Source organism: Lycorma delicatula, chromosome 13, assembly GCF_047948215.1.
Source record: "Lycorma delicatula isolate Av1 chromosome 13, ASM4794821v1, whole genome shotgun sequence".
In the NCBI taxonomy this organism is placed as follows: domain Eukaryota; kingdom Metazoa; phylum Arthropoda; class Insecta; order Hemiptera; family Fulgoridae; genus Lycorma; species Lycorma delicatula.
Window position 1 is genome coordinate 52,002,138 of NC_134467.1, and position 16,976 is coordinate 52,019,113.

General features: G+C 31.7%; 1 protein-coding gene across 2 annotated transcripts in view; it reads right to left on the reverse strand.

Moving 5' to 3' along the window:
* LOC142333958 (tripartite motif-containing protein 3-like) overlaps nt 1-16,976 on the reverse strand; it is a 92,390-nt gene that overhangs the window by 35,867 nt on the left and 39,547 nt on the right. For both annotated transcript variants that reach the window (XM_075381603.1, XM_075381602.1), the window contains 4 exons: nt 14,063-14,245; nt 9,213-9,428; nt 3,858-4,098; nt 3,533-3,746 (listed from right to left, as the gene is read on the reverse strand). In XM_075381603.1, coding sequence (XP_075237718.1) covers nt 3,533-3,746; nt 3,858-4,098; nt 9,213-9,428; nt 14,063-14,245 — 854 coding nt within the window. The remainder of the gene's footprint in view (nt 1-3,532; nt 3,747-3,857; nt 4,099-9,212; nt 9,429-14,062; nt 14,246-16,976) is intronic.

The following is a 16,976-nucleotide window of genomic DNA, read 5'->3' on the forward strand; positions in this document are numbered from 1 at the left end:
TTTCACGGAAACAGTAACATCCGAATGCTACCAGTAGATTATAGCTGACTTCATAGCGCTGCTAGAAGATGAATGCAAATCCTGGTTGCAGGAAGATGGTGAAACAGCCCCACAGCGAATAACACAATGTTACTGCTACATGAATTCTTCAGGGAGAATCATTTTCTGTGGTCTGTGGCCAACTACATCACCAGATTTGTCACTCACAGATTTTTACTTTCCCGTCTTGCGCTATACCTTTAGAAGGGAAAGCATTGCTATCGGTCCAATTTGGGCATATGTAGTTTTATTGGATCTTGATGTTTTGACACCTAAGGAACCAAAAAAACAACAAAATCTGGTTGGAAATGTTTGCATGTGCGTGTGTATTTGGTGTTTCACATCTTATATCTCCAGAACCACTCTACTGATTTTGACCAAACTTGGTCAGATTACTTCTATGTACAGGGCATTGATGCCATTACATTTTCAACCTAAAAGGTCAAGGGGGTGTAGTTGTAGAGAAAGGTCACCATCAGTAACTTGTGATTTTGCCTAATCAAGATCTCATTTTTCATAAGTACATTTGTTAACGATTCAAAAATAATAATATTTAAAAAAAATGTTTATGCAAAATCACACCCCCAACCCAAAAAAATGCTCTAAATATACTAGCGGCTAAGTAGGTAGAGTGCATCCTTAGTACCCTCTCACCTCAAGAAGCGCTAGTGTAGCACTGACATACAACTGCTGCAGTCGTCTGCTATGTTCTAACGTCGCAGGTGAGTGGTAGAATTAAATAAGGAAATAATATTTAAAATATAAAAAAAGTATTTAATGTGGCCGCTAGTATCGCCATACCCACGGAAATGAATTTCAGTATGTGCATGCGCATTAGTTAGAATTATTGAATTAAATAAACAAAAAATATTATCCTAACCTACTAAAGGCATTTGTATGTATGTCTGGCTTGGTGTGTGTGTGTGTGTGTGTGTGTGTGTGTGTGTGTGTGTGTGTGTGTGTGTGTGTGTGTATTTGACCCCCTTAGCTTAGCACCAGGATGTACCGATCACCAGCAGAAAATCCAGGTTCATTAGTATTGATTTCTAGAAATCAATTTCTAATGTAACTTTTGTTATATCGATTTTCATCATTCAAAAAAAAAATATTTTTACACAAGAGGTAATCAATTTTGGAACCCTAATAATCCCATTCTGAGGGACCCACCAAGAGGGCCTAGCTGTGGAGGGTGCACTTACAGCACACCTCTGAAGCTAGTATTTAAATAAGATTATGAATATTTTTAATTATGTTGTATGTGTGTAAGCCGTGCATCAGTAAAAAGCCGAGTGACGGAAAAGTCCAACATCTGTGTTGTCAGTTTTTTCTTTTCAAAAAGTGTTCAGAAATAATCCTCCCACAATTGATCGACTCAGATGAAACACTTAAGTCAAAATATTCCATATCGGCGCTGCAACCATTAAAAAAAAAAACTGGCTGCTAAAATGAAATATGTTGATGCCTGTATGGGCTGTAAATGGAAGATATTTTTATCATTTATTACAACAAAATTACTGTAAGTTATGAAACTATTTAACATTTCTTTATTTATTAAAATTGATAGTTTTTCACATACCGGTTCCATATATATTTGTTTTCCATGTGGGTGCAAAAATTTTCACTCAATCTGTATGTTACATGATAAACAGATATTTTACCAGACTCTATACATCCATTGCTGATGTACAACAACATATAAGTTACAATAAGGATGGCGATGAACTAAATAGGACTGATTACATTGACAGTAAAATATACAGTTAATCTTATTTCCAGATTTAATAATTAATGTTGTATTCTGTAACATTCATTTTGTGAAAATGTGTATTTTTGTAATATTTGTACTTTTAAAATTTAAACTTGTTTTTCTGGCCAAAAAAATAGAATTTCTCTTTGAGCAAATAATTTTCAAAAAACAATATATTTTTCCATTTTTTTGAAATTTCATTAACAATAAAAGCTCAGATATGATTTTGAACTTTCAGATTTCTACTGATGAAAAAAAAGGAAGTAAAATGCTAATGCTCAATATTAATTTTAGAACAGATTAATAAAAAAATTTCAAACACAACTTTGTAGCAAGCTTTAATGATATAAAGATTATTTAAATTACAACTGAGTAGAAATCAAAATTTTGCAAAATTACATTTTTGTATCTTATTGATGCAAAATTGATGATAAAAGCTAAAGTATATATTTGAAATTTTGCAGACATTTCCAAATGGTCACTAATACACTGTTTTTAAAATATTTTTTGTATACATGATAGCTGAATGTAGATGACAGGAACAAAAGGATTATTAAAAAAAGGAACAAATCCAAAGAAGCATTTGCATTTGGAGGTACGACTGTTTAGATGCTTCATGTTTAAAGGATTAAATAAATTCCTTATTACATTGTTTTAAATTTAAACAAAAGGGAAAAATCTTTGATTAATCATATCCTGAAAAAAAAAATACCAGAAGCATGTTTGTATGAATTTTTTCATTTCGATCAGATTAATAAGGATATCATAAAACCATCTTAAAACAATCAATAGTGTTTCATCAGGGCAAATTATCTGAATGCTGATTTTTTTATGTCCAGCTATTTTAACTGCTTACATTAACACTAGGCAATTAAAAAAAAAAAAACACATTCGCTATTTATAAATCTAAAATAATATTCAAATAAAATTTTCCTTCAACAGGAAATGTATTTTTTGTAGATCTTTGTTTTTAATTAACTTTTTTGGAATTTGTACTGCACAAAACATATAAATTTAGGCCTGCTGTCCAGTACTAGAATGTAGAATTTGTATATTTGTCCATAATAAATTAAAAAATTTATAAAACAGTAGCAATCTTGAAAAATTCAACAATCACAAATTATAAAAACAATTTATTTTAATGTAATTACAGAATTAAATACAAACTGAAGATCCAGGATCTCACAAAAATCGATTCTTGGAATTGTATGGTGTATAGATAGCTGCAGATGTGCCGCCTATGACACACTTTCAGCAGGTAGGTGCTTTTGACCGGTTGCCCTGGCAGGTGGCATCTCGGAATTGGATTATAAGGTGTCTAAAATTGATTACCTCTTGTGTAAAAATATTTTTTTGAATGATGAAAATTGGTATAAGTTAAATTAGAAATTGATATTAACGAATCGTAATTTTCTGCTAGTGATTGGTACATTACAGTGCCTATTTTTTGGTTATAGTTAATTATTTTATGAAGAAACACAAATCACATAAATAAAAAAATATATAATTAATATATATTTCACATATATATTGATATATATTTTCCCTTTAGTAGGATAGGGTACAAATGCCTTTTAGTAGGATAGGACATATATATATATGTCCAGTATATATAAAATATGACAGACCTTTTTAATTTTCAAATTATCCAGATTTGGCCTTGCAAAGGTCAATCTGGATAATTGATGCTCCACTATATGTTAAAATATATATATATATATATAAAACATAAAGTAAGTTTCATACTTTCCAGGTGCAGGTGGTCTAAATTTAATATGATAAGTTCCATCTTCTCTGTCAATAATTTCGGTATCTAAAGGGGATGAACACTGTAATGGTTCTTCTTCTATCACACGAACGACTTCGGCTGTTATTGGATCGCCACCATTTATACGTGCATTTCCATGATAATCAACTGTTGTTAATATTGCAGTTGCTTCTAAATTAACTGTACATGGATCTGTAAAATAAACAAAAAAATTATCGAGCATGTTACATGTACCTAAATGTACATAATAAAAAATTAATTTCTATATTTCAAAGATAAATGAAAGTTTAAAATTGAACGAACCTTTAATTTGAACAGTCGATAAACTAGGAAATGTTGTAGATGTCCTAACACGTCCTAAAGTTTCTAAAGCAGCATCGAGGCGAGATAACGTATCAGGAGGTAAATCGCAAGCTAAAAATGCATTCTCCCTTGGTTCTGATAATGCACCAGCACTGTCCAATTTTTCACCTAGGCTGCTAATCCTTTGTGTTATGTTCCGTACTTCAACTAAATATTGGACATCATTACATTCTAATGTTACCTGTAAAAATACAATTATAGCAATATATGAAAATTATTTTTAAAAAATATATATATATATATATATATATATATATATATATATATATATATATGTATAACAAGGCAAATCAAAAATTATCTAAACATTAGCCATAATACACCTTCAATGTTGTCAAACTGCCTTATGCACATGAATGCATAGAGTTGGTACAACTGTCGTCACATGTGCGAAATTTGATCCTGATCTCATCATTAGCCTTCCAGATATTACAGTGAAAAATGTCTGCTCTGCTAGCAGTTTGCACCAAGGAGGAACAATAAACAACAGTGATCAGATTTCTCTAGCCAGATGGGTTTGAAAGGGGCTGAAATCCATTGTAGACCTTTATCATATTACAGAAACAGTGCTTTATCACGTAAATATGTTTTCATGGATAGAGAAGTTTAAAAGTGGCTGTAACTTTTAAACTTCTTGAGAGTGCCGTATGAAGAGGGAGCAAGACACTTGTCAACCTCTACCATGGACGACAAGGTACAACAAAGTTGAGACATGGTTCTGGCATACAGGCGAGTTACCATCCATGAGAGGCAGTGTCTTCTCTGAACATCAGTCATAGTTCTGCCCATCAAATCCTCCACAACCATTTTGGTTTCCATAAAGTCTGTGCGCAATGGGTACAAAGACTGGTGATCACCATTCAAACCATCAACAAGCTGAATTTTGAGGTAATGAAACACTCTCCCTTCAGTCTAGATCTTGCCCCTCTGACTTTCATCTATTTGGACCACTCAAGGGTGCTTTGTGAGGTTGTCGATTACCTGCGGATTTAGATTTTCAAGCGGTGCAAAAGTGACTTTGCAACAAACCAAAAACCTTCTTCTTAGAAAGAATACACAAGCTCATGGACCGTTGGACCATATGCATTGACAAGGGAGATGACTATTTAGAAAAATAATATACTGTTGAGCCTCTACCTTTGTGTAAATAAATATATATATATAACAAAAATAACAAACTAACAAAAAGAATAACAAAAAGTACAAAAAATTTTTGACTCGCCTTAATAGTACACGCTTTGTTTTAAAGGTATCTGGCCATAGGCCATTAAAAGAAAAATATCTTGCATATTCGTTCTAGCTATCTTCTTCAAAACTCAATCTTCATGACTCTAAACATGTTTTATAAAATTTAATTTTAATTTCCATTTAAATTTTGTTACAACGTTCTTTCACATACACAGTTTAATCAAAAAGTTTTGACTACAACAATAAAATTTCAGATTAATAAATTTTACTATTTATTCAATTAAAATTTGATAGATTCATCATTTGATTATTATTTAATGTAAACTTTGAAATTCTCCCTCCATCTTGTGTTTCTGTTTTGATTTTGTTCTTTTCTGTTTACATCTAGGTAATGAATACATAATACATGCATTTAAATGCTTATTTATATTTTGGTTTTGGCAGTAGTTTAGATTAATTGTTGTATACCAGTTATGTTTTTATTTTTTATTTACATGGTTTTGTTGTTTTAGAAGTTATTTTATATTTCAGGTTTATTTATAGTTTGTGATTTTGTTTTTTGTTAACTTCTTGTTTTGACATTTTAGTTTAGGTTATTTACAGTTTGTTTTGTATGCATTAGTTTTAGTATATTACATGTTTTTGTGTTTCCCTTGTTCACAGTTTATCTTCTTGTTTTTCGTCTGGTATTGCATGTCTGGCTCACCTTCTACAGTTTTCAGGTAGGTCAAGGTGAACAGCTCAATCAGTATGGTCTTGTTTGAGGCCAATGTAAGTATGTTCCATTTAGGTTAGCGTTAGTACACTGATGGGAATGTTATTCATGGCATTTGCATCGATGGCATCCTGACTGAGGCAATCAAGACTAGAAGATGTTTGCTGCTGTAGTACTGAAGATGACCTCAATAAAGCCTTTAAGGGCTAGGTACAGAGGGGGTAGAGTATGGCGACCTAACTGCGATGGAGGGTGTCTTCCCTTCAGGGTCAGGCCCTAGGATATCCCCTTGGATTCATGTGAGAATTGTCACACAAATTTCTAATAAATTGTTTTTTGGTGGATACTTCCCTGTATGTTGGAAAAAGGGGATTATAAAATTGTTGTTTAAAGGTGGTGACATGGATCCTGCTGTTACTTCTTCGTATAGGCCCTTGACGTTGCTTCCGATTACTAGTAAGGTCTTTGAAAAGGTTCTGTATCTGCATATAAATGAGAGGTTAACCTCACAAAGATTGTTGATAAAGAATCAGTATGGGTTTCATCTCGGAAAGGGTACTGAGGACATCATACTTCGTGTGATGAGTGTGGTAACAATCAGTGAGACGGAATAGGAATTTTCCTGCACATCTCCAGAGCATTTAATAATTTACGGTGGCCTTCTGCTATTTATCAACTCAAAAAAAGAGAATGAACTGTAAGTGAATTGCAAGTTATGCAAAGTTACTTCAGTCATCAGGATTGCTGTTCCATGAGGGCAGCCATGAGGTTGGCAAGATGCTGTCCAAGGAATGTCCCCAAAGCAGCATGTTGGATCCTTTATTACCTTTATTGGGGTGGTGAAGTTTGATTCTTTCCCGTGGCTGAAATTTCCCAGTGGGTGTTGCATCATGGCTTATGCTGACAATGGGCTCCTGCTGGTCGAATGATGCTTGCTGAAGGAGGTTGAACTTCAAACTACTTATGTTTGCAGGATGCTCGAGCTGTGGGGTCATCAACACAAGATTATGCTTTGCCTGGAAAAGACCACAATGATACTCCTCAAAGGCCGTTTGGCAGTGAGTCAGCAAGTCAGTGTTTCAATGGCAGGCCAGCGTATGAAGTACGCGGTCAGGTTCAAAAGTATCAGGGTATTTCTTGGCAAGAAACTGCAATTTAAAAAGCACCTTCAATATGTCACTTAATATTATTAAGGGCTCAATGACTAATATTGTTAATGGTAATGGGTGGTTACCGTACTATTTCACGGGAGACAGTCTTGGTGATTGCAGACGTGAAACCGATTTCAACTGAGAAGCAGCAGCGGTATTTTGCTGAAGTCCAGTGAGTTGACTTCAGATAAAGTTCTAGAAATTAAACAACATGGCAATGCCTTCTTGCAGGCCAGATGGGATGAGACAGAAGGTGGACGTTAGACGTTATATGCATGATCTCTTTCCAAATTTGTTGTTCGTTTGTGGGACACCTCTTGGGTACATCCTAATAAATATGTGATTTAATTTCTGGCCATAGTGCTTTAAGTGATAGACTGCAGAAATTCAGCCTGGTAGATTCTGAATATGTTCTCATTTTAGACAACTGAAAGACAACTACCATGTTCTTTACAAGTGCTCAAAGTACGAGTTAATGCGCATGGACACCATCTGTCAACTTTTTTATTGGGTCGGCATTGGATCTCTGTATAAACTGGAGGAGCCAGACCAAATGGGCAATAGTGGAGAGTTTTATAGCATACTTGGCAAAGGAAAGGATTGCTGAGGAGATCTAGAGCCTTGCTTAGATTTCTCTTGTATTCTGTTTTTGTTGATATTTTGTTGTATAAATTATGTTTTTGTCCTTTGTTTTAATATTACTGTGTTTTTATTGTTCCGTATAATATTTTTATGTTTCGTGTTATGTATTGAACTCACTTTTACCTTCTACAGGTAGGTAGTTCAATTTCTTTGTTTAGTTAAGTCCTTTCAGTATTAATTAAGACTTGATAAGATGTGTTTTGTTCATTAAATAGTAGTATACCGATGCAAATGTCACGAGTGACATTCCCATCGGTGGCATTCTGGCCGAGGTGGACTGGAATATGTCAAAAGCCAAGGTTTCGAAGATGACCTCTAGTAAACCCCATAAGAGCTAGGAACGGAGGGGTGGCAGAGGGTGTCTTTTCCTATGGGGGTCAGGAAGGCCCTAGAATACGAGATCTAAGGTGGGATCTCATGATCTCCTGGTGGTGCATATTTTTTGTAATTGTCTATTTCCATATAATATATCATATAAAATAGGATATAAATTGCAGATGCTAATTAAACTTAATGAGATGGTTTCTTACTTAAAATTGGTTACAATTTATCCATATGAGATTCTTGTTGGTCGATTGCTACAGGATCGACTTTTATTTATGTTTGCTCCAATTCTTGCTACATGAAATATTTAACTGCTAAGATTCTCACAAATAAATTAAAGTACCTGCATAGAAACACAGTAAGCTTTAACAACTAATAATTATTTATAGAAAAAAATGTTATCAAAATTGAATTCTTTTATAAAATTAAAAAACTAAAGTATATAAAAAAACTCACTGAGCTTACTTTCTTCCAAACTTGAATGAATATTGTTTGTAATATGCAATATCACACCTTTTTTTAGCTTTTAACTCTGGCTTTTATTAATAAATAATAAAAACTCAAATTTAAGCATTAGAACTGATATTTAGTTCCTAAAAATTATTAATTCCATTAAACATTAATGCAACATGAAGCTAAGTATATCTATTTCTAGGTTGGAATGTAATGAATACTTGTACATATAAAAACCAGCAAAACAAGATACGATACTGCTATAAATTAACCGAGTGTGAGATTCCAAGTGGCATCTCATAGCCTGTTGTTGATATTGCGTGAAACAACAATTGAGATTTTATGGCCAATAAAAGGACTCGAAAAATCGGCACGGCACTGAAGTTGTTAAAAGAAGGACATCCCATTTACCTTCTGCTTTTATGAAAACATGTTTTCACTAGAAAAATGTTTGAGGGAGATTAAGGTTTCATCCTTATGCTTACTGCTTGCAGCATCTCCAAGATCAACAAAGTGCTTCTATAACTAAATTTCCTGCCAGCATATCTTCCTTGACATCCACCTACAACTGTTACCAGAGAGTAACAAACAATATAAATTGTATGAAACTTCCTCTCTAGACGACTGAAACCACATTAATACGGATAGTCAAAGTCCTTAAAACAGGAAAGTCCTTAAAAAAAACATTCAACTGGAAAATTAAAATTAGAAACGGCTGGTTCCTTTCTCATTACATTTTATAACTAAAAACATCGGTTAATAAAATTACGGTCTAATTACTAGAAAGGTAATACAGATATAAAATTATAAAATAAAACTTACCCTGTCTTTTTCAGATTCAATAAGAGCTAATTGTTCTTCCAATACTTTTTTTTTAGCGTCCCTCGCTTCCTGTATGGCAGATGATAATTCTGATTTTCTCCTATCGACAGCAGTAGTAATTTCTTGAAACGTTGAATCCAAACCTTCTAAACACGACTGGGTTGCTTGTTCAAGCCTCTGCAATTCACCAGTCACAGCTTCTTGAGCGGCTGTCAACTAAAGTAAATTTTTTTTAATAATATTTTTAAATAACTAAAAATAAAAGATACATTACTAAAAATAATTATTAAATCCTATTAAAACTAGATACGATTCCCGGTTTTTTGCACATCTTTCATACTTTATAAAGTTCTTTTTAATCCTCATAAAAAAGTTTTGAATTTTGAGCATACCAATGTTTAAAAATTAAATTTTAACATTTCCAAATTTTTTGTAAATTCAACCCGAGTAAGAAAATATTACACAGGAAAAAATACTGTTTACAAAGAAGACAGCAAAGTTCCAAAACTATCAGAGAATACAATGAAAAAAAAGAGGTTGGCCCGATCAAATTATTAATTTCAAGACCGAGTTATAATTTCTTTATAACATATTGTTCATATTCAAAACAGACACAAAGAAGCCAATTGCATTTAGCGAGCTTCATATTCAATTCATACTATTTACTGTAACTCTCTTTACTGTAACATATCACAAATTAAAACCTTATCATTTGTATGTGTATATAAAGTGCCACAATTTTAACTATTGTAGGATATCTATCATTTGGCATCACTCGCTATTAAAAATGTCATAGCCGTTCCCAAAAATAAAACAACCATATCATGCAAAGCTTACTGGAGGAAACTAAGTAATGAAGTGACATTGCAATTAATATTCAAATGGTAAACAAAAATAATTATATAATTTTTAATTTAACGACTGTTTATGTTTTTATTTTCAGAGAACATTTAATCGTGTTCATTGCATATCATTAAAATATTGTTTGTTTGGCCATGAAATCATAGTTTGTTTAGAGTGAAAAGGAATGATTTACTTTATTTACCTGTTTTTACTGGTGTTGCATAGTATGTAGATGAGCTGAGAACATTGTGTGTTTATCATTGTTTTTAGTTGTTTGTGACGTTTGGTTTGTAACATTATACTTACTTCATGCTAATTTTTTGTTTTCATTTTTCTGGCAATATTTATTAGCGAGTTGCTACAATACACAAAATGAGTGGTGTATTTCACTAAGAGTAAAATCGATCTGGAACTTAGGATTGTATACTGACAATTCTAAAAAAACTTAATTTTACAAATTTGATTAAAATTTATCAATTTCTTGCCAAAAATCATGAAATTTTCTGGTTTAGCATAAAACAGGACAAAAATTCTGATTTCCATAGTAAAATTTTTACTTGATTTTGAGTTATCTGTTTTTGGGTTTTAATCTTAAGAAAAATTTTCAAATAAGAAATTATCACAAAATACATTTCTAATTTCTAAGGGTAATGGTTTTCCTAAAATTAAAAAAAAAACTGCTACAAAATATTGGTAATAAAATAGCTATAAATTTTTTAGCACACCTTACATATTGCCACCATAAGGCACTTTACAGCTTTTTACCAATAATAAGTGTACAATTTTTTTTAACAATATCATAAAAAAATTTTTTTTTATGATAGATTTGGTCCTTAAATAATTAATTATGCCCTCAAAGGGTTAAACAAAGTAAACAAGCGATTAAGTTTTAGCAGTGCAAAAACTTCCCGCTTGAAGGTATAAAAATCATAACAGATGTTTAACCTTAATATTCTTTCTTACTTTGAAATGGCTATTTTCTGTTCTTTATCATTCTTTCTGTTCCTTCCACCACCCAAATTCCTTAAAATGAATTATAACACTGCTCCAATCAAAATCAAAAAACTGTTCAAAGTCAAAAATGAAAGTATCTTGTTTTGACAAAGATTATAACAGCGATAGAACAAAAAGAAAAACTAATTTACACACTTTTCTTGATTTTTAATTTTTTGTGTATCTAAAAATTTTCTTTGTTAGTCGATTCAGCAGTTGTTTGAACGATCAGTTTTTAATGTTAGAATCTGATTTTGATGGATGACGATAACCAGAGTACACAGATCATCTTTGATCGCTTTCCTTCACTCTTTAAATTTTTAACCCGACTGAAAACCTTAATACGTGATATACACACCACAAAGTTTCTTTGAAAATTGTACATTTCTATAAAAAATGGTCAAAGTTTTACAAGGAAGTTTATACTGATATATTATTCCACGTTTAAACATCAACATTATTCCGATGAAGCTTGGTCCAGTCTGCTTTGAACAAAATTATTTCAGAACTATGTGTTTGAAAATACTTGGAATTTTAATGATAGAAAGAGAGGTGAGCATAAATCAATGTCTTAGCCTGTTTGATGTTACTGCAGTAACAAGATCTAGTTACTTTTTAGGTATTGCTCTTTTTTTTGTTTTAGTCACTATGGACTACGTTATTTCAACTATTCATTTTTTCAGTTTCTTTTCTTCCATCATCATCTCCTTCATCGTTTCTCAGAGTTTTTCTTTTCTTTCTTCTATCCGGTAATAATTCTTTCATTATTTTAAACTTTCCTGGAAACCTGTGATGTTTGCAGTTTTTTTCTTAGCGGTAAACATTCTTTAATGCTTTCTTGTTTTATTTTCAGTTCTTTCCTATCTGTTTCAGTTTCTCTGGTGTATTTGTTATTGTTTTTTTACATTTTTAAGGTTTTTAATTAGCCTGTTAGCATTCATTCTTTGTAGATGACTGTAGAAGGCAATTCTTCTTTTTCTAATTACATACAATATTTTTTGCTACCCTTATGTACAGTTCATTACTGTCTTCTGTATTCTTCTCCGTCTTTTATTGGCCCTCAGACCTGTCTGGGTTCTTCATTTTTGTTTTCAGTTTATCCTTAAATGTTTTACATTCGGCTGCGTATAGAGCTTCTGGAAGCATAGCTTCTTAGTTTAGCATTTATTGAAATTAATTTCTTACTGTAGGTGTTTTTAATCGATCGATAAGCTAGTTTTATTTTATTTATTCTTGACCCAAATGCTTCCTTTTCACAGTTTTCGACTTTAATTATTTCCTCTAGGTATTGAATTTTTCGGTTATGTTAATTTTCCCATTCACCATTATTAGTTTTTTGGGGCCCGATTTAATGTTTACCTTATATTCTGCTTTCTTGAAGGAGATCTGCAGGCCTGTGTTTTCAGATTATTTTTTTAATAAAGTTATTTCCTTCACTGCCATCTCTACTGAACTTGATATGACGGTCAGATAATCTGCAAACACTAGATTGTTAAGCTGTTTATCTTCTATTCTAGTCTGACTTTTTTTATAATTTTGGGTCTTTCACTTTTTTCTCCGTTCCCTAATAACATTCTTTGAAGTAGAGGCGAAGAATATTAAAGAAGTACAGGCGAGAGACCATTACTTTGTCTTACTGTAATCTTTATTTTGAACAGTTTTGAAATTTCCTATCACAACCTTATTTTGTAGTAAGAATCTTTTAGTATTTATCTGATGAGTTCCCTTGTTTTATTATCTAAGCCAAATTCCTCTGAGACTTTAATTAGGGTTTCTCTATCGATTCACTCTTACATTTTTTAAAATCAAAAAAGTCAAGTATTTCGTTTTCAGTTTGAGATATGCATGCAACTTTGATTTAAATTAAGAATTTGTTCCACAAAAGAGGAACCTTTTCTAAAGCCTCCTTTTTATTCTCTTAGCTGTGAGTCCAGTTTTCTATTCTCTGTTTGATAGTGCTTTTGAAAGGATTTGTAGTTACCGGTATAATTGAGAAATACATCTATAATTGTTAACATCTGTATTATCACTTTTTTTGTTGTAGTAGCCATAGCTCCTTATTACTCTTTTAATTCTGTTTCTTCTTCACTCTGTAAAAATTTCATAAAAATTCTGCAAGTAATGGAAAGCAGTGTCATTTTAACTTAGTAAAGGATGATAATGGAGGTCCCGGGTTCGAATCCATCAGGCATGGCATTTTCACACACGCTATAAATCATTCATCTCATTATCTGAGGCAATATGTAATGGTGGACCCGTAATGAAAAGTTAATACTCATTTATGCTACATTTCATTTAATTTTTTTTATTCTTCTTTACTTTTAAATAAAATTTCTCTCTCCCCTAGAATCTAACAATCTATTTCTAATTCATTTCAAGTTTCAGCCAAAATAACAATATTATCGGTAAATATTAATTTTTTTTACTTGAAATATTTCTTCATTCTCAAATTCAATCCACTCAAAAAAAAAAATCATAAAGCAAAATCAACAAGCTCATTTTGTCTCGTGTTTCTGTAAAGTAGCTTACTTTTGCTCATTTTTTACCTTTCCAATTACAACTTGATTCTTATACAAATTACACATAATTAATTTTTCAATGATGTAAAATATACATCTTTGGTTTTATTCTAACCGGCTTTTAAAATCTATTAAAGATTATTATCGCTTATCTTCCCATCATTTTTTTAAAACCGAACCTGTCTTCACGAAGTAAACTTATCAATAAATTTTTCTTATTTCTCATTTGTAAAAATAAGGCGTAATATGAATTACACAATATTTTAACATTTATCTATTCGGTTGACACAATACATTTTTTTCTTAAATTTTGTATAATTATTACAGTAAAAATTACCCGTAAATTTTTATAATAAAAAACAAGATTGGAACAATAATATCCCTTTATAGGCAAACTTTTGTTCTATCAGATGATTTTACTACTGTACAACACAGAAAAAATTTTACACAAATAAAAAACTATACGATTTAATACAAAAAAAAAACACAAATTACCTTAGATATGCATTCATTCGCTTTATATAATAATATTTCCGACATACGTTTGATGGCAATACTGAATGGTATAACAGTATGTTCACAATTATTCGTGCTAGTAGCAGCACTGTGACTAGCGCCAGTACCACCGACACATAATGAACAGAATACCATATCGCATGTCTCACAAAATAACAGTTCCTGTAAAACCAATCATACCAAATACCATTAACATGATAAAAAAATAAATAAATAAAACTAAATGATAAAGGGAGATGATTCTACCTTGTAGGCCTCAAAAATAGGTAATTTTCAAAAAGGCTAATTAGATAAATGAAGCGCTGTAAATATAATTATACATATTTACAGAGTAAAAATAAAATTACTTTTATAATCAATACCAAGGTAAGGAGAATTGAAATTAAAAAATCAAGCGGTTCTACACATCAGTGTGTAAATTAAACTAGAATGAACTTGAAAACTTAATTTTTGGCTGTTATGGCTACTTAAATATATTGGTTTTTATCGAAAGAAATTTTTTTTTATTGTAAAAAAAAAGAGTTCTTAATATTTTTTTTCATTACTGCAGTCTACAATATGCAGAGGATGTTTCTGATCATTTTAAGGCCAAAACCATGCCTCCAATTGAATAATTTGGTAAGTACAGAGATCTAAAGCCAATTTAGAAAAACATGTCGATTCAAGAAAAATACGTGTAAAGTTCACTATTAACAATTAACATTGATCTTGAATCCAAATCCAAATCCTTGTTCTGCTTTTGTATAAAAATTCACTTCACCGTCACATTTCTTACGGTAATGTTTTTAGTATATCAGTAAGTGAATATTATATATATTATTTTAAAAACAAATATTTAAATCCACCAAATAAAATTCAAATAAAAGGTAAGAACACTTACCTATCTAGCATTTAGAAAAATCATAGAAAAGTACACACTAGTGTCAATTGAAACTTCTTATATCTACCACAGTAAGATAATGAATAGTATTTATAAAAATATTCAATCATCGTCAGGTCTATCGATTTAAACAATGTTACCATTTCAATTAGTTTATTATTAATAAATCCATTTTTATTTGTATGTTTATTAATAGAATATTCTCTAATGCATCAACATACAATACGCATGTATATTATCTGTTTTCAACAAACGCGAAGGGTATAATCCAATACTCATGTGTGTTATTAACATGGACCTCAAAATTAATTACGCTGTTCCAACAAAATTTAATTTTTTGTTTGTTAAATGAGAGTGAATGGCTGATTCTAATAGTATTTTTCAAGCTGATTTCATATAAGTTAATGGATTCTTCTATCAGGCTCAGTTTTTTGTAATTGAAATTTCTTTTGAAACAAAAAATATATGGTGAATGTAATATGACAACAAATTACATACATTTTGTACTCACCTAAAATCTATTTCTTTTGGATTTTCTGCTGTCGGTAGATCCCTCTTTAGATTCCAACAGTAGCAGCTAACATTTTTGGGTTTCATTTTCTGTGGTATCATGTTTCCATTGTAGATATCTTCTGGTAAGTGTTCTCCATGTTCATTACTAATAGCGCCAAAGTTGTTACGGAAAAACTCCAAATGTGAATGTAAGAAATGGATTTCGAGTGGTATGTTACACCCAAGTTCTTTGTGGTTTTGAAGGAGTTCAGTCACAAGTTCTCTGTAGTTATTGGCCTTACCACGGAAGTTGTTTACCACATTTTGAAATGATTTCGATGCAGCATCCTCCAAGTCATTCAAACGCTGGATAACTCGTAATTAGTTTTCTTATTAGCGATCCAATAAATACACCTTCCTTTATTTTAGCATCGCTTATATTAGGGAATTTGTTTTTTAGAAACTAAAGCCCTGCACCATTATGATCCATTGCTTTAACAAAATTTTTGAATAAACCTAGCTTAATCTGTAGCGGTGAAAGATAAACTTTTCTGGTTTTACTAAAACTTGACTGACAACATTCTTCCCTCCCACAGTCAATAGTACCTCTCTCTTTGGTCACTGCTCTTTTATGTAATGATTTTTCCTATCTCTGCTGTATCCAAGTTGCAGTCCAAGTAAAAGCGCTATTACTTTCCTATCTCCACAAATACGCCATAAATATTTCTCGTACTGAATCCTGCTCAATACAAGTTTCCTAAGACTCTTTCATGTGAATAGCGTATGCTAATCATATTGATAAGTATTTATTTCCATTGTTAAGTAGAATAGCTTTCAAAAAACTAAGCTTTGACGAGTCAATAAAAAGTCACCATTCGCCAGAATGGTACACGTGTCTCAAACCTTCCAGTAAAGAGTCGTTACAAACAAATGCATTTGAGTCATTACATTGTACTAAGTTTTCATAGCGAGAAAAGAAATGTTAAAATTCTGACTGTCGGTCATGGAAAGCAGTTAGTTTAATGCTTGGTTGTAAAAGATGCCATCCTTTTAGTCTTGATGCCAATATTTCTGCTTCATTCTTTGATAAATTTAGATCACAAACCGAATCATTTAATTCTGACCGATTAATTAAATGGGGTTCAGTATATCTATTTTCTAAAAAGTTTGGATCTCTTTCTTCATCGCCAGATAAGTCAGCACAAGATTCAACATTTTCATCTTCATCTAAGTTCCATGTTTCTGGTGGTACTGGGATTGGAAGCTCTTGGCTATGCGGCACTGGCTGCATGACAGAAGGAATATCAGGGTACTTAACAGAAAGTCTAATTTTAGTTGTTATCCCAGATGTCTTTATTAAACAAAAATAACAGTCTGTGGTGTGATCCTTCGGTTTTTTCCAAACCATTGGAATTGCAAATGGCATGTGATGAGATCCATTTAGTCAACAACATTACACAAGAAGCACAATAAATACGAGGAGCAATATTTGTCTTGATCACCTAATTTACATCCAAAATA